The sequence below is a fragment of the Anneissia japonica genome, unplaced genomic scaffold, assembly GCF_011630105.1.
Source record: "Anneissia japonica isolate Jap-2015-1 unplaced genomic scaffold, ASM1163010v1 scaffold288033_len957474_cov176, whole genome shotgun sequence".
Classification (NCBI taxonomy): Eukaryota; Metazoa; Echinodermata; class Crinoidea; order Comatulida; family Comatulidae; genus Anneissia; species Anneissia japonica.
Window position 1 is genome coordinate 905,842 of NW_022715491.1, and position 23,904 is coordinate 929,745.

A 23,904-nucleotide genomic window follows, 5' to 3' on the forward strand; every position below is an offset into this window, starting at 1 on the left:
AATATTTTGGCAGCCATCCTGAAATCAAATATGGCGACCATCTGACATAATTTTTTATGATTGCATAATACTCCCTGATATTGAAAACATAGGTAAAGACCTTTGAATGACAGTGCTAGGTGCTGTAGATATGAAGATTATTGATAAAAATATATTGGCGGCCATTTTGAATTTCAAGATGGCGGCCACTAAGCGGCTTATTTTTGGGGGTCTATTTTTTTTAATGATCCTTAGGTGTCATAGTATCACTGTGGGAAGTTTCATGCTTTCTACCAAAAGTGCACGATTTTTCTCCTTAGCCGTTCTACTAATACTGTTTTTATAGTTGATATGTTGAATATGATATTCTGGAACGTTAAGCCGGGCACTTACTGCGTCGCACGGACGACGAATCCAACTCCGCTCCCTGTGAGCGGTAGACGACGCGACGTCGTCTATTGATTGTCGGACATAGGATAGTTTGGTAAAATCTCATGAATTATTCATAATAATCCTGATTCTGACAAATAATAATTTTGTTTTCGGCGTCGGTCATTATCATCTCCAAATTCATGGCACAACGATGGGCTAAAAAATGGCTCCATCTTTTAATTTAGTTACGAGACAACTTCCTATCCCTACAGCCCAAGAAACCACATGTTTGGTTTCGTTACATTTGTGATATCTTCATGATCTGGACCCATGGTGAAGATAGTTTGGATACGTTCCTATTGAACATTAATTCGGCTCATCCTACAATCAAATTCCCTGCTAATAGATCCACAACAGGCCCGTATCAAGGTGGGGGGGGGGTGGTTATGGTTCGGGAGAACCCCTTTTCTAGCAAACACCCTCCCCCTCTTTTCTGGCAAAACCCCCTCTTTAACTTTCCCAACTAAATCCTCCATCCCAACTAATGCACTACAGACCCACCCAGACACAGACATTTTCAAACATATCTGCTTTTATAGCATTATTTAGACCCATAAAGCACAAAAATCCTCTTGCTTTGGGGGTTTCGCCGACCCCACCGGGGCTTCGACCGTGGACCTCACGCCCAGAAATCCCCCCCCCCCCCACCTTGGAAGAACCAGGCTACGGGCCTGCACAAGCAGTGTAGACTTGTTGGACATCATTGTGACTATGGAAAATGGTGCACTTAAAACAGACCTTTTCTGTAAACCCATGGATGAACATGTACCTGCTCCCTAGCAGCTGTCATCCCCGCACTGTACCAAAATCATTCAGTACAGCCAAGCATTTCATATGAGACGCATTTGTTCTTCGGATTTAGATTATCAGAATTGCACAGAACTATCCAGACATCTCCGGAATAGAAATTTTAATCAAGGACCCATCGAAAACTAATAAAAACAAACAAAAAAACACGCCCGCCCAAATTCTTGAATACAGCACTGTCAGACAGAAATCTGACGGTGACGACGCCTCGCTAAGCTAAAATTTGTCTAGTTAGAATTTGAGTGTGCCCTCATTGATTACCACGATTATACTAAGGCGGGGTAACATTGTTCTAATCCAGGGTCTTTAAACGGAGGCCGCTAATGATTTCAGTGTCAAAAAAAAAAAAAAATTAAACCACAAAGATAACTCATTTATTTTACTCATCTAGATGCATTATTTAATGATGATACTTGGACACGTGTTCAAGATGTCAATTAACAAAATGAAGACTTAATGTGAACATAAAATCGCTACAGTGTTTCAACCATGGATCAACTAATAAGGTTCATCGTTTAACTGCAGTCATATTCGACGGACCAATCTACGTCGCCAAAATCTATCGGCGACGGCATGTAGAGATTTCATGGAAAACAGGCTTTACTTAAGATAATGGCCTTAATACTGCATCGTCTTCATTAACAGATTTTAATTTACTGATCAACCATATATAGCGAGAAGTATATTCCCTCAAAATAACTAAGTTAATACAGCAACAGTGGTTGATAAATATATACATTTATTTAAATTAAATTATAGTGGGGAGGGTTATAAATGTTGAGCAGTAGTTGATAAATTCACACATATTTAAATCATATTGAAATGGGTTAAAACTGTTGGGCAGCATTTGATAAATCTACACATTTATTTAAATTAATGTGGCGTTTTTAGTTACAACCGTTAGGTAATACTATTATAGGTACCGTTTGGTGCTTGATGTATTGTATAACGATTATTCTCAGATTAATAAATGTTCTCCAAGCTTGTCACTAACAAATGCATATTAATCTATAAATATATTACTTTTTAGAGCCTCTTGTCTGTGTGTTTATATATAAATAACACTCTAAATTGTACAAAATAAGAATGCATCGGTACACATTGCGGTAAAAATCAAACACAATATTTCTTGGAATTCTTAAATAGATCACAAAATCTTCATTTTTATTTAAGTATCAAAGTAAGGAATGTTTATAGAAGTGTTCAATACATAATATATCTTAGTATATTTCATGAAAATCTCTGAAGCTATGTTCACACACAACACCTGACGTTTAGTATTATCTAAATGGATAAATCCAAGGTAACCTTACCATTCAAACATGAAATTATTTTTGACATTTTGAACCAAAAAGCGAGTGTTGTAGTATCAGTAAGTACTGTATTTAAAGACTGTTGTTTCATAGATTTCTATGAATGGAAAAACGTCCTTCAGAATATTGTGATAGATTTTAGTATGTTTTGAATAATTAACACTACTGTACGGTACACAATTGTAGATTTTTAGTCTATGAGTACCATACTTAATAGTCTCCGGAAGGCGATGGTTAAACATGGTTCACCAGCTCAAAATTGCACAGCACTGAATACAAAAAACAATAAAATATATTACATACGCGAGGACAGCTGAAACATCGTCGATTTTGGGTAAAAATTGGTTGGTTGCAAATAGGAAATGCTAGCATTTGATTGGCTGTTTATAAAAATGAGGTCAATTTGCTAACCACAGGGCCGGATCCAGAAGGGGGACACGCCCCCACCCCATTTTGCCAATATATTTTGAAATTTCAAGGCAGATATTGTAATTAGTGCTCTCAATTATCTATTCTGAATATGTTGTGGGCCCCCCCCCCCCGTTTGAAAAATTTAGGATCTGCCCCTGAACCACTAGCAGCTTATCCCAATTGGGCATTTTCATACGCAGTGCTAATGGTTAAGCTAACGGTTAGCTTCTGATCAGGATCAAAACGCTCTAGTGTGAACCAGGCCACAATGTTCTTAGTAGAGCCATGCAGAGCATGGTTTCATAGGCATGAACAGGTATAGACAGAATACATTAGGCGTATTCGACAGGTTGTTCTTTGTTAAACCACGCCCACCTGCTACGACGACGACCAGTCGAATAGAAAACTTGTAAATACTCGACAAAACAAAATGGCTGCATAGTTCCCGCGATACACGCTGCGTATAATCAAGATTGTTTCGGCTTGTGGCAGTATAGATTTTTCGTAAAAAAGTTTTCATCCAGTTTTTAAATTCTATTAGCCTACAATTTTTTTTTTGACCAGTGACGTAGCTATACCCGAAGGGGGGCCAGCGCCACCCCTGTTTCTTAATATTGAAACTGCATTACAATGTTCGGAACTTTGTATACAAATTTACCATCATCCTAATTTGTAAGGCTGTTGTATTTTTGCATACAACAGCCTCACAAATTAGGCTGTTGTATGCGATAAATACAACGGCCTTACAAATTAGGATAATTTGTAAGGCTGTTGTATTTATCGCATACAGCTTTGTATTCTTATTCTCTAAATTTCTCTTATAGTAGAGTCTTGTAAGTTGCTGAATTTTTAACATTGTTTAAACTCGCAACTTTTGTGTGCTTTGTATCAGCTAATAAGTTAATAACATGATCAAAGTTAGCAATGTTGTCTGCTTAGATTCACGCTCAATACTAAGGCCAAAGCAGATAGTCTCGCTTTTCCCATCGTGGCTCTGAGATATGGCAGGATCAGCTTTAGTCATGTAGTTATTACAGAATAGGATAAAAAAAAACGAGAGAAAATGGTAAAAATGGACTGAAAAGAAATCACAATCTCTAAATTTGCCAATAAAAACAACTACATTCAGATTCTTATTATTAACTGGAAAACATTCATGCCTGACAAATTTAAATAAATAAATTTCGTCATCTTTTTCTAAAAAGTGCTTACTTTTTTACTCTCATTCTCCCATTTCAGCGCCCCCTCAAACCTGGCGCCCGGGGCATGTGCCCCCTTGACCCCCCTAACTAAGCCACCATTTTTGACTTCATGTTGGTAAATATCAAAATTTTTACTTTCAGAAATGTAATCTGACTTATATTAACGCTAACATTGTTTCTATACTGACCAATCGGCCATGTTTGTTTTGGTCACGTGGATAACTTAACCCTTAATGCATTCTGGTTTACGTTAATTTTATTGTCAACGGAGTCTGTTTTACGAACCAGTCGGATGAAAATAGTACTCACCGAAAAATCGTAGTCAACAAAATGAACCAGTTGAATAAACCTATTCTATACAGGTCTCCTTTAGGGACCGGAGATTGTCATGGTCTTTAGCAGCTTTGGATTTTAATTAGAAAAAAAATGTTATAAAAATATATAAGATAGGCATTCATTTAGGGGTGCGGAAAAGTGGTCTTTAATTGGAGGTGGTCTTTCATTAGACTGCAATTAGAGGGAGACCAGTGTTTGCATAACTTATGTATGGAGTATATCGACCTTTTTTGATTAAAAAATCTATTCTAAAGCAATGCATCTGCCTCATGAGTCATAGCTCATCATGTTCTCCATTATCTGAACAAAGCTCTGAAAAAAAAAAAAAATGAAAATTATGTAATTTTTTGGAATTAAGCGTTGCAAGGATGTTATATTGATATAGAAAATAAAGAGTATATTGTGCATGTTTGCTTAAGAATACTTTTTTTCAATGAAATACAGCACCAATCTATAGGCAGTGCATTTTTAACAGGCAGGGCAGATCAACCTTAAATTTGTCCTTTAAATCAGTTTTTCAAAAAAAATAAAATAAATAAAAATTATCCTCTTTATGGACATGGGGGTACATTGCATTATATTATTTATCAATAACTTCCTCATTATACAATTTCTTGAGAAATACATTTTCAAATACCAACTGAAAATGAAAAAGGCATTACACATACAATGCAACAGCCCTCTCTCAACAGACAACTCAACCATGTTAATTTAACTTTGTCAATTTGATTCAGTTCTTTTTCATTTTTATTCATAAACTGTATTGGTAAATCTATCTTTCCATATGGTTTGCTTCACATCTATTACTACATGTGTCACTATTCCATCATAAATAATATTGCCTGCATGCTTAGCAATGGTTATGGCAAATTAAAACTCAGGCATACACCTGACATGAGCATCATTTTTAGTGTTGTGATTGTTTTAAGAGAAAATCTACGGAAATACAAGCTTGGCCTTGATATATTCTGCAGTTATTAGAGTAACCAATAATAATCGAACAGTCTGGAGTTCAAATTCAAAAAAACTTTTTTAACCAAAATATACCTTATTTATCAAAAAAAAAAAAAAAAAATCAAACTTCTGCTCTGAGCATTGTGTAATAAAATTTGGTTCTGGAAGGAACGATTTTTTTTTTTTGATCGAACCATTAACTTTAAGAATACAAGCTGGGCACCATGCTACACTTTGCACTAACCTGACATAACACTGCATACATGATGTGACTTATTGGGTTTCTTGTCTCGAAAAACTTCCAATATTTCCTCTTCGTGATCCTCAATTACATTTTGACACTGAAAAAAATAAGAAAAACCAGAGCCTTGCAGGCATCAACGTTCCTATGCATGATACATGACTTAACCAACCATATTTTCTGATTAAGTCATCATAAATGACATCAGAAAAGAGGAAAAACAAAATGTCGGAAAACCTTTTTTTTTTTACGCATGCGCATTTGCATAAATGTCTATACACACATACGCATGCACACACTACACACAGGGAAAACAGTGAAAAGTGATTACAATAGTTCCTATTACATTACATGCATAGGAACTATTAAAAAAAAGGGAATTCTTCATCATAATATTAAAAGTGTATTGGAATTGTAAATAAAAATTAAATTTCTTGATATTTTTAATGTTAATACTGTATCTATTCTAATAATGGCATTGGTAATTTGTCCATTAGTGACAGAATTGCCCTCTGGCATAGTTGTAAGATTTGTATACCAGAGAAGTAAAAACTAATAAGAGTATATCTACACAGCATTGGTTAGCAGTCAAACTGATCCAGCTGTTTTACTTCATTTACTGCATACTGTGTGCTCAACTATCAAAAACTGTTTAAATGAGCGGGTACTAATTTGAAATAGGCCTAGATGTAATATAATTATAGAGATAAATAAATATCTAATATTATGATATAATTGTTGTTCAATATATGCAATACAAAACATTGTAGTATTTTGTATGCCATTTTGTATTTTTTCTGTTAAATAAATAAAAGGCGGCAGTGGCAGAACCAGGTTCCCTCTCCCTAAATCCACCCCTGAGTCTCCCCACTTTATGAAATACTCCATCAGGAAGCTAAGTATCCAAAGAAGCCATTCCAATCGCTTATGTTAAGTAGAGCGCTATATGGGATCCAGTCAAGTCGCCCCCTTGTCAAGTCACCCCCTTGTCAAGTCGCCCCTTAGAAAGTCGCCCCCTACAAAGTCGTCCTGATCAAGTTCTGATCATGTTTATAATAATACATATAAATAAATTAATATACTGAATAATGTATATTGAATGAAAATAAATGATATATAGTATTTTCATATTTATGATATATAAAATTATCAATATATTTATATTATAAATGGCCATTTCAGGCTTCTTTTATATTCATAAGCCCGATTAAATCACCCAACTTGCTAGGCCTATTTGTATAGTTGCATATTAAAATTAGAGCACAAATTGTGGAAAGAAATGCTCTCCAAATAGATTCTTCCCACGCTACTCTTGAGGTGAAGAAAACAACATGCATAAGCCTTTATTATGAATAATTCAGAAATAAATATTTCTAAATATAATAATAATAATAATAAGTTTTTATTTATTTACGGAAATTCATTTCAGTCTTTTTACAAAGATTGGTCTTCCAAGAGGCCGTGTCCTCAAACTACTACAACAAACAGAAGATTTAAAAGCAAAAGAAAAACTATGTACTGTACTTGACTTTTTACCTCTGGGGTCTGCAAGAAGGAACTCAACCCTTTGTACAAATTATCGGCCTAGCTAGCTAGCTCTCTAATAGGCCTAGGCCTTGATAAGTTCTACGTCAGGTTTGAAGGTTAAGGTAGTTAATAATCATCAATATTGGTCAAAGGGCAACTTGGTTAGGAGGTGACTTTGTGGGGGCGACTCGGTTGGGGGGGGGGCGACTCGGATAGGGGACAACTTTGTGTAAATGCAAATGCAGATCATTCAGCTTATGGCCAGTGGCATGTCTGTGGGTCCGGAGTGTGGGGGCGCACAGACACACCACTACACATCAAATAGGAACATACATACTGTACGATGTTTTTAATCGTATCAAGCATAGCTTTTCAGTGAGCAGACCTTTCTCAGATGAGAAGTGTCCCTGAAGGAATTGGAAGCTGCAACCTCTTGCGATATAGACACACAGATCCATAAGTTATGGGGTTAACCGATAGGCAATAAGTTTCACATAAGATAGTACGGAAAAGAGTATGAAATAGCTGCGATCCGACATACAGTAGGTGGTGTGTCATCACAGAATTCACGAACTGTCAGCCATGATGGAGACTTGCCAATCAATCAATTACAGAACAAACCCCAAAACAAGAGATCTACATGATATAGGTAAGATCTAACCCCAGAAACATTCTGTTTTACAAATGGCTTTTGTGCATTAAAATTTGAAAAAAAAAAAAAAAAAATTGTTGATAATCTCTTTATTTGTTCTCAAACCATACCCATACTAACCGCATATTTTAATTGTTTAGATGTTTCCCCATCAATACTGATATTCTTGAGTTCTAATCCATCCTCTCCTTTTCTTTGATTGAATCTTACGTAAGTTCGTTTTTGTGTTACTGGGTCAGTGCTCAAAGCATAATCTTTCATTTTCTCACAGATTTCCTCAAACAACTCGATTAAGTGCACTTCAGAGCCTGCATATGGTACCTACAGAAAAAGGTAAACAAAAATTGAAGCTGTTGAGAAGCCTTCACTTTCTTAAAAAAAAAAAAAATTAAATCAAAAAATTTTTGTTGGAAAATCAGTCTGCATAGAAGAAAAATATATTTCTTTGACCTATGTTTAAATTTAATGTTGAAAACTTACTTCATTGTTTTGAATGCTTTAATTAAAGATTTGAGGGAGTTTCCAAAGATTACTGTTCAAATAAGAAAAAAAAAACACAAGATAAATACCTTTTCCTGAGTCTGTGTTCCATCAGGATTTATGCGGAAACTTCCTACATCAATCATTTTATGGGATTCCACCTCTGTAATGGCATACTCCAGCTCATCAATGAGTGCCTTGCATGCTAGTAGTAAAGAGGAGCAACTTAACGTCTTTCAAAACACTACACTTGCATTTATAATTAGTTTGTTAATAATAATATTGTAATTTAAGAATAATAGTGCATTAAGGAGAGGATTAAAAAAAAATTGATATGGGCAGGACATCATGGCCGTCCCATGGCAAAACGTCACCAAAAATTAACATATTAATTCACAATGCTTGCAATTAAGCCAGTCTCACTATTTTTTTTTCAAAGGGTTTTCATCAGACTGATTAAAAATAACCCATAAACCCATATTTTGCAATGAATTTAGGGCTAGAATGCGATACCTTACATCAGACAACAAAATTTAGAAAACCTTCATGTGCAAAATGGAGAAAAATAAAGATCACTTTTTAAAAACTGAGAACAAAAAAATCGGGGAAAAAAAAAACTGTTTTAAAAACGCTACCCCTATTTTTCTGTGAGCTAGGAGCGGGCACTAGAGGGCAAACAAACAATTTTTTTTACGCCTTAACAAACTGCCAACCACGAACTAGGAAAAAGGATTAAAGGAAGACAAAAAGAAGGTGGATGGAAGGCATAACACATACATAGGAATAACTGGGCAAAAGTGGCAATGGACAGAAAAAGATGAAAAATGTTGGAGGGCTTCACCACACAGTAGTGGGTGAATCAGCCTGATTATTAATTTGATCATTATCCCATTTGTGCCCTCTCTCATGTGGGACAGGAGATCGGGGTTTCTTGATATCGTTCTCAATCTTATGCGATCTATTACTGTCTAGCCGTTACACCACTCCTACTTAATTTTTTTCAGGTTTTTGTTTTCTGCAAATGTTAATCTTCTTTTACTGACAGTCAGTGATGGTGCCCGGATCTGCCCGAATGGGGGGACTAAAGGCCCAAAGTAGGGGTAGGCGAGCGAAGCGAGCCTCACTTGGCTGGGGGTCAGGGGCTGCCTATCGGCCACCGGTAGTGGTCCAGGGGTGAAGCCCTCTGGAAGCTATGGATATTTGACGAATTTTGGTGAATTTTTATTAGTTATTTGATAGGCATCAAGCTACCTATGACTTCATGTATGCTTTTTAATGTCGAAATTATCTTCCAAACCGAAAGTTTTTGAATAAAGTAACGAGAAACTAAGAGTATGCAATGTAACCAACTAATTTATTTTCAAATCTGTTTTCCATTTTATATTATTGAAAAAAAACACCGTATTACATTACAATACTATCCTACCATCATGGCGAAATTCAGGCTTTCCGTAATCCATGTTATTGTGAATTATTAACAACAAAATTACAAATAAGTCTTACTGTAAATTGTAAGGCCACCAATTTGTGAGAATTTTTTGAATGGGTGGAGGGGTATTTATATTCTTTTTTTTTTATTATTTCAATACATAAAATTTATATGCACTGACATTTAAAAAAATTTGTCAAAACGATGTTTTGACACGTTGACACTGTTCTGCCGACTTACGTTCCAATAGATGTTTGAATATAGTTAGTTATAATTAGATATTCTGTGAAGAATATCTGTTGTTCCATGGGCTTAATTCAATGTGAAAAGTAATACGGTAGTCGGCTAACTGACAATAAAATGGCACTTGAATATTTTTTTCTATCATTTTGCAGTGTTTTTTTCTGGCCGACACTTCCCATGCTTATAATTTTTCTGTGCTTTGCCGAAGCATAGGCTATATATCAAGGATGTGCCTCCTAATATTTAGTGTCAATCAACTCTATGGTGGGGTGTGCGTGTGAGGACCAATTATTTAAGGTCAAACAATCTACACTGGATATTTCAAAAACCGGTCAGTTGATCAGAATGAAACTTACGGGAAAGTTTAATCAAGTTACAAGGAAGAAATTTTTATGTGTTAGTGACGATCCAGTGAAGGGTGAAAATTTGAGGGTCTTTTCAATTGTTGAGGACCCAGACAACTTAAATATCTCTTTTAAAAAAAACCAATGGGTCTAAATGAAACATTCTATAATACTTTGTCAAGGTCTAGTTAAAAAATGATTAAATTTTTGTGACGATTCGCAGTTAAGGGGTGGATCTGAGGACCATTTAAAGGAAAACGTCCCAGATCACATATTTCGAAAACGAATCAACTGATCGGAATGAAACATTCGGAAAAAGTTTAACCAAGTTACAAGGAAGAAATTATTATGTGTTGGCGACGAATCAGTCAAGGGTGTAAATTGGAGGGTCATTTAATTTTTTGAGATCCCAGACGTAAATATCTATAAAAAATTTTCAATGGGTGTAAATGTGACTTTCTATATTATTGTTTGTAAAGGTCCAGTGAAGAAATTACTGAATTTTTGTAATTATCTGGCGTAGGGTGTGAATATGAGGACCATTTATAGGAAAACGTCCCAGACCAGATATTTTGAAAATAGGCTCCCACCCAGAGCACGTGTCTACTGCTGCATTGACTTAAAGAACAAATGACTTGACTAAAAGTAACTGTAAAATCTTGGTATGGGCACAGTATAGTATATATATAGGATCTGTGTTTTGGGTATTGGGGGTGTGAATCTACTTTTGTATGGGATTATTGTCGAAATATTGAAACCTATTAAGATGGCGTTGAGTATGTGCTTAGAACCAGTACTATTATTGAATATAATCAGTGGACTTTTCGATGTCGCATTATTGTTGTACATGTAGTGGTTAATCGTAGCGAGTTGTGCTTTGTGGTGTTGTCGTTTGGGAGCGGTGAAATTAGCGGTGCTTAATGTGCCAGGCTTGGACTAATGAATGAGTGTTACTGGAATGTTCAGTGCAATGTGGTAGCCAATCATTCTTGGGGGGAAAAGGCGTATCTGCAAGGTCGGCTCATATGGCACGCAATATGGTTATGAGTCACGATGTACCTCGCTATGACCATTGCAGAAATAGTTTAAGTCTCACTAATAATGTCACAGTGAACTTGGTTTTTGTTGCTTTTGTTTTATTCCCACTTCATTTTTTTCCCACTTCATTAAAATTATATCGGTTTTCCATGTTTTTTTTACTTTATATCTTTCAACGACTTTTATTTTTGTTGCAATTTCAACTTCATTTCTCATCAAATCAACGGGGAAAAGCCCTACGTTCTGTTGTTCAAACAGACATAGTAAGTCTAGTTATTATTATTATTATTATTATTATTATTATTATTATTATTATTATTGTGATGAAAAGTAAACACAAACAGTACACAAATAGGTCAATGAAGGCAATATGGTTGCTAAACGAACAGACATGTAAAAATGTTTTTTTAATTTTCTTTTATTCCCCACTGAAAGGTGGGGGGGGGGGATAGTTTTCCCCAATGAGGGGGCATAGCTCCCAACCCCACCTCTGCTGACAGTATGTTATTACTTGTTATTGTGCCCTCTATATTTTAGTGGCTTATTTTTAATGTTTTTATTCGGTTAAAATATTCATGAAATATAGCAGTTCTGGTTCAGCACTCAATGATGACAAGGTAACACATTTTGTAAGACATAAAATAAGTATTTAGTTGACTTACCTCCACAATAAAGAGCTTGATCACGTTTTGCTGCAGCTTGTAGCAAAGGCAAAAGTACTAACCAGCAAACACGCAACCAATCATTGGCCATCCTCTAATACAGTAATTAAATAAAATTCAATATATTTTATTTATAGATAGCCATATATATAGCCAACCTACTGTATGCCTAACCTAGTTTAGCTACAGTAGGCCCAACCCTACTATTAGGCCTAGGCTGTCATACATGCTGCTCTTTTTAGTCTAGGAGCAATAAGCACATAAGGATGTGCAAAATGTAGGATAATGTTGTCAAGCTCCAAGGCCTACACTGAATTGTTTAGCACACATCCCCGATCTCCAGGCAGCTGGTCGGCATACCTGACCATCTCGCCTAGGCCTATAATGGTGTGATGCATGCTGCTCTTTTTAGTCTAGGACTAGACGCTTACGTACGACGAATCTAAGGCCGGCAAAATGGACCTTAGAATAAAATATAACGGTTCCATATCATTATTAATAAGTTAAAAATTATTTAGAACACAAAATAATTTTAAAACTTTACCTGCACCCCGCCTGTACCTGTCTTTTCGTATCGTACTTATTAACATTACGTGTCAGTTTCCTAGCCTGACTTTCTCAGCGGATGTGCGCCCCCAAGTGACAAAGAACTTTTAAAACACTTATTTAATTATTTTATACTTTATTCTGAATATTTCGGATCAACAAATCAATCAATATTTATTGTCGACAATTCAACAAAAGGCAGTCGAACATTTGAATCCAGGTGCTGATACATTGGGTAATGATATAAACGATAAAATATTATCTCTTCTCCATCTCGTTTTTTTTTTGTTTTTGTTTTTTTTTGACACACAAAACTATTTTTTATCTTTTTTCCCGTAGGCCTATATATCTTACAATTGTAGTATTGTTATCGTATCGTACTTATTAACATTACGTGTCAGTTTCCTAGCCTGACTTTCTCAGCGGATGTGCGCCCCCAAGTGACAAAGAACTTTTAAAACACTTATTTAATTATTTTATACTTTATTCTGAATATTTCAAATCAACAAATCAATCAATATTTATTGTCGACAATACAACAAAAGACAGTAGAACATTTGAATCCAGGTGCTGATACATTGGGTAATGATATAAACGATAAAATATTATCTCTTCTCCATCTCGTTTTTTTTTTTTTTGACACAAAAAACTATTTTTATCTTTTTTCCCGTAGGCCTATATATCTTACAATTGTAGTATTGTTAATTAAACTCAGTAGTTTATTGTAACCTTTGAGCAATACCGTTGTCATAGCGCCACTGAACATCGTATTCTGGATATTGGCGCTTTACAAACTTGTTGATTGATTGAAAAAATATATTTGTGTTGTAGTACAGACATTAAATAGTCCTATTAATTAAGTCGAGGGCCATAATGGAAAACAAGCTTCCGAGTTTTTGTTTTATCTTCTTGCTCTCTTTTCTATTTTCCTTTCAATGTTTTTGAATCTGTATTTTGTAAGACAGCAATAAATCTCAAGCAAACAAACAGACAAATATAAAACATGTTACGTAAACATACAGAAATACTCTACTCTATAGCACTGAGTAAAATACTTTAAGAAAATAAGGATAATTATTGTGACAAAGATGTTTCAAATAGATGTTATTATAAAACTTAAGGCAGATTCTGATATGAAACAGATGCAATGAAAGTTTAGTAGGTAGTAGGAGTCGTTGTAGGTAATCAAGTACTTTGAATTATTTTGGTATTATAACGTATTATGAACTCAAATATTATATCATATTTTTATTGTTAAAGCAAAACAATTCAACAGAAACTTGATTAAAGAATTAATTTGAAATTCCCTATTGTCACGTTATACTTTTATTTCCAGAGTTTTATTAAAGTGTATAAGTTGCTCAACAGGTGGCCAAAGCAAACGACAAAGTATAGATATTACAATGACGCTTTGAAGAGAGAAAAAAAGCTGCAACATTCATTTGAAGTGGAATTTTAGAAGTCCATAAAGAACAGCATTACAGTAAACAACAAGATGAGATGCCACAGAGATCTGCTTTGAAGTAGCACGGCATTATAGAAGGCAGATTTGTACTGCAGCATACTGTAAACAAATTGCTTGAGACTATTTGTAATTAAAACCGTCGTTCAGTAGTAGTTTTCGTTTAATTAATTGTTAATATTCAAGGTAGCGATTTCCTTTTTGTAAAAACCATAGAATGGAAAACAGAGTACTTAGCCTACTTACGTACGGTACGTTTCGAATTCTATCACATTTTTTTCAACTGACTGGAATAGGTGCCAGTTATAAAAGAATCGTGATAAAATTCGTAATGTCCGAGTAAATACTTCGTTTTTCATTCTTATGGTTTATTTCACATACTTAACTTTATATTCCTATCATTTAGCGAATAAGATATTGACGTCAAGTGAATAATTTCTGCGTCTGTTTCAAGATCAAATTTAATCTAACTTAATTATTCAATACTTATTTATTTCCATAACAATACAGAGCAAAACGTAGTTGTCTTTTTAAAATAAATTAACGAACAGTAGACTTACATATAGAGTATATGTATTTACAATTTGTGAAAAAAAATGTAGTTGTTATGAAAAAATGTAAATACAATAGAATGATAGATGTGCTTAATAGGCCATATTTTCAATTAAAGTCAAATAAAAAATATATAGAATAGGCCTATTTCTTTGATTTTAATATTAATGATTTATACAACAAAACATAAGAATCAACATTAAAATTACATACACGCTTAAAATCAGTAAATTCAATTTTGTTATTGATATTACTGTACTAGTAAACTATACCCTGATGACAATAATTTTTATTATAAATCGATATAACTTGGTGTAACTTTTCGAAGACCAGTGGTGACGCGCTTGGCCAACTGACAAAATAATACTGGTATTGGTAATAAATTTCATATTTTTTTTATTAATAAAAGCAAAACCAATAAAACAATTTTAATGAGTGGCTTATTTACAAGTTCTAATTCCGCCAGTATACATATATATATCTGTCTCTTATACACATCTAGATGTGTATAAGAGACAGGAGTACTTGTTCCCACTTATTGAAATGAAACAATCAGAGCGAATAAAAACAAAAAAAAGAGGTTCAACATTAGGTTTGATTAGACTTGTTATTACTATGTAGATTACACACATGGGGCAACACTCTACAGACTGCTAGACACAATTTTTGATACAACTGTAGGATTTCTTGTTGAAGTATGCTATGTTTGGAGCACTGTAAATGTTATTTTTTATATATTTTATACATTTGTTTTATAAACAAGTCATAAATATTTATGTATATTTGTCAAAGTTATATAATGAACCACAGAAACGATGTAGTCATGGCGATTATCTTTTGCTTATAACCAAAGTTAAGTTACATTCAGATTCCATGGTCCTGGGTTCGAGTCCTGTAACTATCTAAAACGTCATTCCTCAAGCCTCATTCTGGAATCTAGTGTATAAAGCCTAAGTTTGCTCAACAGCAATATCTTGATTGAGCTAATAATAGTAATGACAAAAATGAACGATGTTAGGCTTACTGTTAGTGCTATCATTAGGTGTTTTCGCTGCACGACGTTAACCTTAACGTTAACGGATGACGTCATAATTTATTCATCTTGCGTTGCGGAGTACGTTAATTCAGGATTTTACGTGCTCGACGTACGTTAGATTGCGCATGCGTATTTCGATTTGTTTACAAAAGGGGCGGAGTTATTGCGTTGCATCGAAAACTCCCTATTTTTCGCACACCACGTAACGAAACACCAAACATACTGTTTATAATATTGTGGAAATTTTAAAATACATAATATCTTCAATAAGTTATTTGTCACGTTGAAGTCAACATAAAATAAAATTTACAATACATAGGCCTACTCCTCTGTAGTACGTAGAAATAGTGAACCTAGAGAAATTCTTAAAATAGTCTAATTTCCTTTTGATACTTTTAGTCTACATTACTATTGAATTTTAATATTTTATATGTGATTAAGACGTGTATCATTAATTTTATTACCTTACCTTGTGATTTTTGTCGACGTATTTAAAAAAAAATCCATATTCTATGTTGTAGATTAAGCTTTTATCTCAATTGTATTAATTTTAACAGGACCATTTTAAAAACAGACTGTTACATCTTGTCTGAAATTGTATCCTGTATAAATATGTTTTCAATAAAATAAAATATAACAATATATAAACAGTACCGGTAATACAATTAAACTTGTATGTGACAAGAGACAGGGAATGTAATAATAAATGTATAAACTATGACAATTAATGATCAGTATTCTGATCATAATAGACGATCAATAAAATGGTTAAAACTAACTATAATATTATTTCATTAACCTATTTACAATTAACGAATCTGTACAGCCTTCCACTTAATCGGCATCTTCCCAGGCAGGGCTCGGACTCTCGCTTCATCCAAGAATTTGTATCCAGCAAACTATACATTGGCTGACCGTCCCTGCCTTTTTCAGATTTTGAGCTCATCTCAATTTTACCACAATATGTAGAGCCAACAAAATTCCTGTTCAATACAACATCAGCTCCAACTATTGCGATGCATTGCAAATATTAGTCACATTTTGATAGTACAAAAAGTAAACAGGTCTATGTATCAGGCAATCTCTAGTGTGGTTTAATTATTCTACACTTTGTAAATTTTGTCTATGTATTCTTAGATGATCTGTACAGGAGTTGCGAGTTGAGCCAAAGACTGCCTACACATTATGTCGATTCCGTGCAAGTTAGGCGTCAAACTACTGCTACAACTCGGAGAAGGGAATGGTCCATAGGTGCCTGGGTATGTGGGAATGACTGTATTGTACCAGGGAGACATAAACGGCGTCCCCCAGAGGCCTTGACGTTGAGCTAGTTTTAGACGTGCTGTCACCTGCTTTTTCCATTTGGTCCTACAGGAAAATAGCAAATTTAATTATTTATAGCGCACAAAATTTATAATACAAAATTAGACTTATACATTTTTATAATCATTGTTAGTGGTGAATTTGCATACAAATTAAATATCGTGACCTATATATATATAAATCTTTATTTCATTTATTCAGACACACAAAAGTATCACAAAAACCGGATTGTAATAAAATATATATGGTATAAAAATATAGTATCAAAATTAAGCTTGAACATTTAAAAATTGAATTAAATTTTCAAGCTTAATTTTTATACTATATTAAGCTTGAACATTTAATTCAATTTTTAAATGTTGAAGCTTAATTTTTATACTATATTTTTATACCATATAGTATAAAAATTAAGCTTGAACATTTAAAAATTGAATTTACTTTCAAAATTGAAGACCGACCTAATTAAAAATCACTAATAACTATTTTAAAAATCGAAATGCTGCAATTAAATATATCAATATTAGGAAACTTTTAAAAATAAATCATTATATGTAGAAGGATAGAAAGATCAAAGAGAGAGGGACATCTCTTTGTATAAACCCATTCCATTAGCCTCGATATTGAACCGGTGTTTACTTACTATTCGAACTACTTGTATTGATAACTATCGATTACGATTTGTGAAGAGGCGGCAACCATCAAAACAGCAAAGTAACTGAGTAAGAGCATAGTTTACAGCTTAACATTGTTTCCTTACAAAACGTCTTAGCGTCTTAGTTATTTTGTTTAATTGAGTTGTAACTGATCGGGTCAAAAAAAATATCGAAGATCATCACCGAGTGCGGTGCAACAAATAAAACAAATCCAAAGAGAAAGTTAACGTTTTAAATGGTGGCTTTGTATTTGATACTCACCGCAAAGAGAAAATCAATTATCTATTCTAAGTGTTTTAATAAGCTCGTTAAATACGTAGCTATTAATTAGAATTGAAATGGATATCTTTACCCGTGTCTATTCGGCGATTGAATTTTTCAATAAGCCCCCATATAATTGCTGTTATCGAAAACTGGTCCGTAATTCTTTGGTTTAAAATAGATAAAACAGATGCGACAATGTGTTTACAATGCCAGAATTTAAAATTCAATTAAACAAACTACAAGTTTGATATCATTAACCTACTTAGTAAAATTAGAAGCTCATTGAAGTACAAATACTTTTACAAATGAGTAATAAACTCGAATAAATAAACCAAGGACGTTACCACTATCAGTCTATATTACAAAAGTATATTGTTAAATATTATTAGAGTTTACCCTTACGACACACAAGGGATGGGTACTTTCGATCTAAAGAAAAAGTATTTCAGGCCACGTTACATAACTAACATTGTTGATATATATGTGTAAGATAATGCTAATAAGTCGGTCTCGGTCTCGGTAGCTTGGTATTATGAATTGGTGTTTATCCAAGGCCTCATACAGAGTTATGCCAACGGTGGCAAAATAGGGCGCAAAAGGACCGACTGGAAAAAAGCCGGTTGGAGTGTGATGGTATTATGGTCGCGGATGACAAAGAACGGTGGCGACAAGCCCATAATATCGAGCTTGACTAAAACCGACTGAAACCCATATCAATTTAAATATTATTACTGTACTTGTTTCTTTTTTATTTCTAGATAGAGTGGCTTTTATCATTTTACATACTGCTGTCCTAAGGGACAAGAAGAAGAAAACAAAAAATATATTACCAAACAAGTCTCCTTAATCGTTCAAAAACAATAAAGTTAAATCAAAGTGATACAATTAAGAACAATGGAATTTATCCAAAATAGCTGCTTCCAGTCCGCTTGGACATAATCGGTTTTGTTTAAACATAGAAGGTGACGCTTCCAGCGTATCCTAAAAGATCGGTTGATATTTAGGGGCCCTAGCTTAAAAATAAAATAACATGATGTTTTATCAGCGAAGGAAGTGAAGACGTGTTTTAGTCATAAGGAAAAAATCATGTGCTGAAGGCAACATCTTAACAGCACAACTTATCCAATGTGCGATCGAAAATTTAACTCATACGTTCTCAATAAAAGCATAACGTCCTCAGGTAAACTAACAGAGTTTTCGTTGTTGTCACAAAGCACGACATTTTACAAGTCAAAACCTCTCATGATGTTATAATAATATTAATTAATGAACCGACAATTTACTGTTGTTGTTATTGATTTCAACTAGTCACTGATATTGACACGTGATGTTATCCGAATATACTCTTTGATTAGAATGCTAATTGATATTTTTATTTTCATTACCCCAGTAATCAATTTAAGTTACTTTTGTGGAGAGGTAGAGATGCGCGTCTTTTTCACATTTGATTTGCGGTTTAATGACGATTTGCGGTGTTTGTTGTTGTTGTAACAGATAGCCTCCCGGTTCTAAACGATATTAATCGGATTGAAACGATATTCTTGCCTCTCTAAAGTGAGTGACGATTTAAACACAGCTGCAACACTATTTATGTGGATTTGATAAATATTTCTTATATACATATTCCCATGCAGGAATTGAAAGGCATATGCCTAAAACATGGTATTAATCAGTATGCTTATTCACCGCTTTAAAGGTTTGTTTGTTTTTTTGTTTTTTTTTTTAAATTAATTGAAGGGTTTAGATATATCTGATTGTATATTTCGCTAATATTGTCTATCAAAAATATGATCGCAATGATAAGTTGGATGAGACAAATTATGACACTGTGCACACGCACGGTGAAATAAACATTTATACAATTCTCTAAATCCAGTGAACAAGTTAAATGTTTGAACTTTCGCTCTTAATGTACAGTATCACTACGCTTTATTATTATTATTATTATTATTATTATTATTACCTAATAAAGTAATATGCCTATATAAATGTGTAAGCCTATTATTTGTTTAATAATGTATATCAAATATATTGATAATGCCACAAACCTTCTGTTTTGGAACCATGTCTTGATTTGTGTTTCCGTCAGATCTAAGTTCATCGATAATTCTAACCTCTTGCTGACACTTAGATATTTGTCTGTCTTGAATTCCTCTTCCAGTCGTTCTAGTTGTTTGGAGGAATAAGCCTGCCTAGGTTTGCGGTCAACGCCCGGCTTTCTAGGACGTCTGCCCAACTGTTTTTGGCCTGAACAAACACGAAAAACAAATACAGTAATAAGCTTAAAATTATAAATTGATTCTAATATTATCGACAAAAGTCTACACCGATGACCATCAGTCATATTAATCATTGAATGAGAATTGAATACATTATTAACAAGAAGAACACTTCTTCATTAATAGCCTTCGGAGTACCCAAGCAAACCTAATGCCATTGACCTGATCAGAAGTGGTCAACACTAAACAATGTTAAATAGGGGGTAGGCAGTTTGGTGCAGAGGTTAACATTCTGGTTATTAAACTTTCGGCCGAAAGTTTGATTCACATGCCGTCCATTCTCGGGGAGTCATGCTTAGGTGTACCAACTGGCATTGCTCAATGACTGTGAAATGGTTTACGTTATGTCCCAAGCCTACAAGCATTTCATGGCTTATCAATAAAACAATAATTGCAAAATTAGTTCCTGAATAAGGTAAATAATATCTTACACTGGTTTTCGATTAAAAATAAAAGAGTATAATTGTAATACATTTTGATATATTCATAATGTTTTGGACGACAAAAATATAATTAAAATTATATGAAATAAAGTAAAGCTTAAATATCCAATTATTAGCATTTTTATATGTGTAATTTACAGTTTTATTTTATAGTTTGTGATTGAATGCTAAGTAGATTATTTTCATCTCAATTAAGTTATTTTTTTGGTAGTGTGACTACAGTACATCTTTGCTGTGCACATTAAAAGAGCGTCACAATGTTTCTCTAAAATAACCAAGTAAAACTTTATCCATATAAATTGGATAAACCTCACTGAGACTATAAGTTTCTATTGTAGTTTTCCGGCTGAATGAACCACACGATTAATACAAAACCATATACCTTAGCCTAAACCATGACTATTAAGGAACTGGTCTGTAAAGATTGTCATTGCTTTTTTGTTATCTTAAAAACTTAACTTTTGTGTGGGTATGGTTGTTAAGTTGATCGTATTATCGAGTAGACATAGTATCAACACTAACAACTTGAATGAACCTCTCTCGTTAGTGTGTCTAATAAGGGTATAAACGTGCTGTAATGAAGTAGTACAATAATTAAGACATTTCTGCTTTTAATCACCAAAGAGAGTCTAGTCGACTTGCATTTTTTTTCCCTAAAACTCCATTCGTTCAGCGTACGTCATGTGTACGCTACTCGTGCGTAGATGGTTATATTTGGTACGATTCTTAGTATAATAATGAGAATTAAAATAATTTTTCGTCGAGTTAGTATTTCCATAAGGGCAGGTTATTTTATCAGTAATCTGTATAAGCAATAAATTAGGAAAGTGAAGCCCATTCACATGGTAGGTCTAATCGATACGAGCACAAATCATTTGAGTGATCTACCTTATTTCAATACATTCGGAAGACTAATTAAGGTTGGACATTCTGCTAATGAGACATAGGCCTATTGAATAAATTTCCTTGCGCAATTTCACGATAAAGTTTCAATGGATGCAATGTCGATTCTTTATATTTGTAATAGGAACGGGTTGGCATTCTAATACGTCTGTCTTCTCACCAGATGTATAACTTGGTGCATATTTAGGACTTCAATGAGTTTGAATGAAATTTGAATATTGGCTGAAGTTGATGTATATATGAATATTCCCCATGGAACGAATGAACTTACACAAAATATAAGAATATTGCTATTCTTTCTTGGATTAATTTTTGTTTTATTTCAGGCCTACATATTTTGGAACATGGACAAAGGACTGCCATTAGAGATTTTTTCATCAATTTATATTACAATCAACAATCAATTTTCATAAGATAACATATGCCGTGATGCTGTACTACGTATAAAGTAAGTTTTATGAAGAGATTAGAAATAGAGTTGTTTTTGGTCGTGAGAATATAAACTTGTCAAGCATTGAACTCAAGCATTGAAAAGCAAGCATCAACTTTTCTTAGATACATTAACATCTTTGCTCATAATTTATTAGTTTATTAGCATCTTACCTGAAAAGGGATGTCGTGGAATATCGGGTGAGTACAGCCAAGGTGACCAGGAGTGCATATCTGGACTTTTGTACCCATACGAAAAACCTCCTATATAACCTGGTGGTGGTGGTGGCGGTGGAGGAGGTGGAAATCTAGGTGACGGCATACTTAAATTACCTGATAGACCGTCAATTGTACACGTGGGCCGAATCGTCGAAGGTATGCCACCACCGCTGCCAGAGCCTACAAGGTAGTGTTGCTGATCAGATGAGGGGCAAGGTAAAATATCATTACCGCTGTTGGCATTCCAAGAGTTTTCGTTTGTTGCAACACAAGGTCTGCTATTTTGAGAGTCGTCACAAGATTGCACTAAATTTTTACCAGCCTTCAGGATTCTGTCTATCGAAAAAGAAGGTTCAGCATTATCGTCCGTTCTGCGTAGTTCCTTTTGATTTACTTTAATATTAGCACCATTGTCATCTCGCCCTTTATTAATCTGCATAGAAGGTGCCTGGAATGTTGGGACAGCAGACTCAACTTCTGAAAAGTCCATCCTGGATTTTTTCATAAAAAACGTCCTTGCTGTAGATAGCTCTATTTTCTTTTAGGTATGAGTTTTCCTTTTAGCTCGTCCTCTAAACCTTTTTATATGGATATGTTTCTACTGGATTTAGATGCTTGTGGCTCGAAGGTAGGTTATTCCTGGACAATGCAAAACATTGCATCCGCTCATACAACTTTCACAGCAATCATCGAAAGTAAGAATTTGATGATTTGTGAGGAAACGCTTTCGGTGGATGCCTAGACGCAATCTCGGTGCCAACTTGGTGACTGACGAACATCGCCTCGCGCTGGGCTTCCTAAGTCTCGCAGGCGATCGATAAGACTTATCGTCGTACAAACACATCAAACAATCAAATCGCTTCCCCTCTGATAAAAATGTTGATTGTTTAATAAAACTGCTACAAAGAGACAAAAAGATAATTAATTTGTCGTAGTATCAGTTAATTTACAAATGCATGCACAGAAACAGGTACCAGTTCAATACCACAAACGAAACATATTTTATAATTCTTCAAGATGCTAGAAATAATATATTTAATATACAAAAATATACAAGCCTAATGATAAGTTGTTATCAATTACCAATGAGCTGTAGTTCGGTGGCTAAGATGTTTGCTTTCCAATCACAGTGTTTCCCAAAACAAATCCAGTCTTTTATTCTTATAATGAGGTTATGTAGAACATTATGTTGTCTTGTGTATTCCATCCTGTTATTGTTGTTTAAGCTTTTAGATAAAATTAAATAAAATAATGCATAATTATTGTGATTATTATTATTTAATAATGTATACGGTGCTGTACGTAATAGAAGATGTTAACTTATTATCAAAGGTACATATACAGTGTTTAAATAAGGACATGATGGAACATCGTAGGCTACCCTGTAGCTTTTCAACGAATAAAGTCCTATAAAAGTCATTGTGTAATAAAATGCCTCCGACGGGATATATATATATAAACAGTTAATCTTGTGCATTCAGTAAAGCTGATGAAGGCCAGAGGACTGGCCGAAAATTTCTTTTGAAAATAAATACAGTGTTCTACAGTCTACATGCCTTGTCATAAATTTTTGTTTCAACGACTAATATATAATTTGAAGAACACACGTGAATTTACAATGATATATATATATGTATATATATATATATTTATATGTCCTAATAACTAAATTTTATGATAGCCATAATATCTTTCCTCCGTTACGTTGCTATGAATTAGAATGAGCTTAAAAGTTTAGGTTAGTT

At 34.1% G+C, this 23,904-nt stretch overlaps 2 protein-coding genes across 2 annotated transcripts; both read right to left on the reverse strand.

Moving 5' to 3' along the window:
* Nucleotides 1-4,056: 4,056 nt before the first annotated feature.
* LOC117109282 (protein canopy homolog 2-like) lies at nucleotides 4,057-12,687 on the reverse strand. The gene is made up of 6 exons (XM_033251555.1): nucleotides 12,595-12,687; nucleotides 12,051-12,144; nucleotides 8,424-8,539; nucleotides 7,975-8,175; nucleotides 5,679-5,775; nucleotides 4,057-4,792 (listed from the first exon to the last, which is right to left on the reverse strand). The coding sequence occupies exons 2-6, from the start codon at nucleotides 12,139-12,141 to the stop codon at nucleotides 4,755-4,757; spliced, it is 543 nt and encodes a 180-aa protein (XP_033107446.1). The 5' UTR covers nucleotides 12,142-12,144; nucleotides 12,595-12,687; the 3' UTR covers nucleotides 4,057-4,754.
* A 2,482-nt stretch (nucleotides 12,688-15,169) lies between these two features.
* On the reverse strand, nucleotides 15,170-23,256 carry LOC117109246 (homeobox protein Hox-D4-like). The gene is made up of 3 exons (XM_033251504.1): nucleotides 22,115-23,256; nucleotides 19,935-20,133; nucleotides 15,170-17,014 (listed from the first exon to the last, which is right to left on the reverse strand). The coding sequence occupies exons 1-3, from the start codon at nucleotides 22,662-22,664 to the stop codon at nucleotides 16,780-16,782; spliced, it is 984 nt and encodes a 327-aa protein (XP_033107395.1). The 5' UTR covers nucleotides 22,665-23,256; the 3' UTR covers nucleotides 15,170-16,779.
* Between the last annotated feature and the right edge of the window lie 648 nt (nucleotides 23,257-23,904).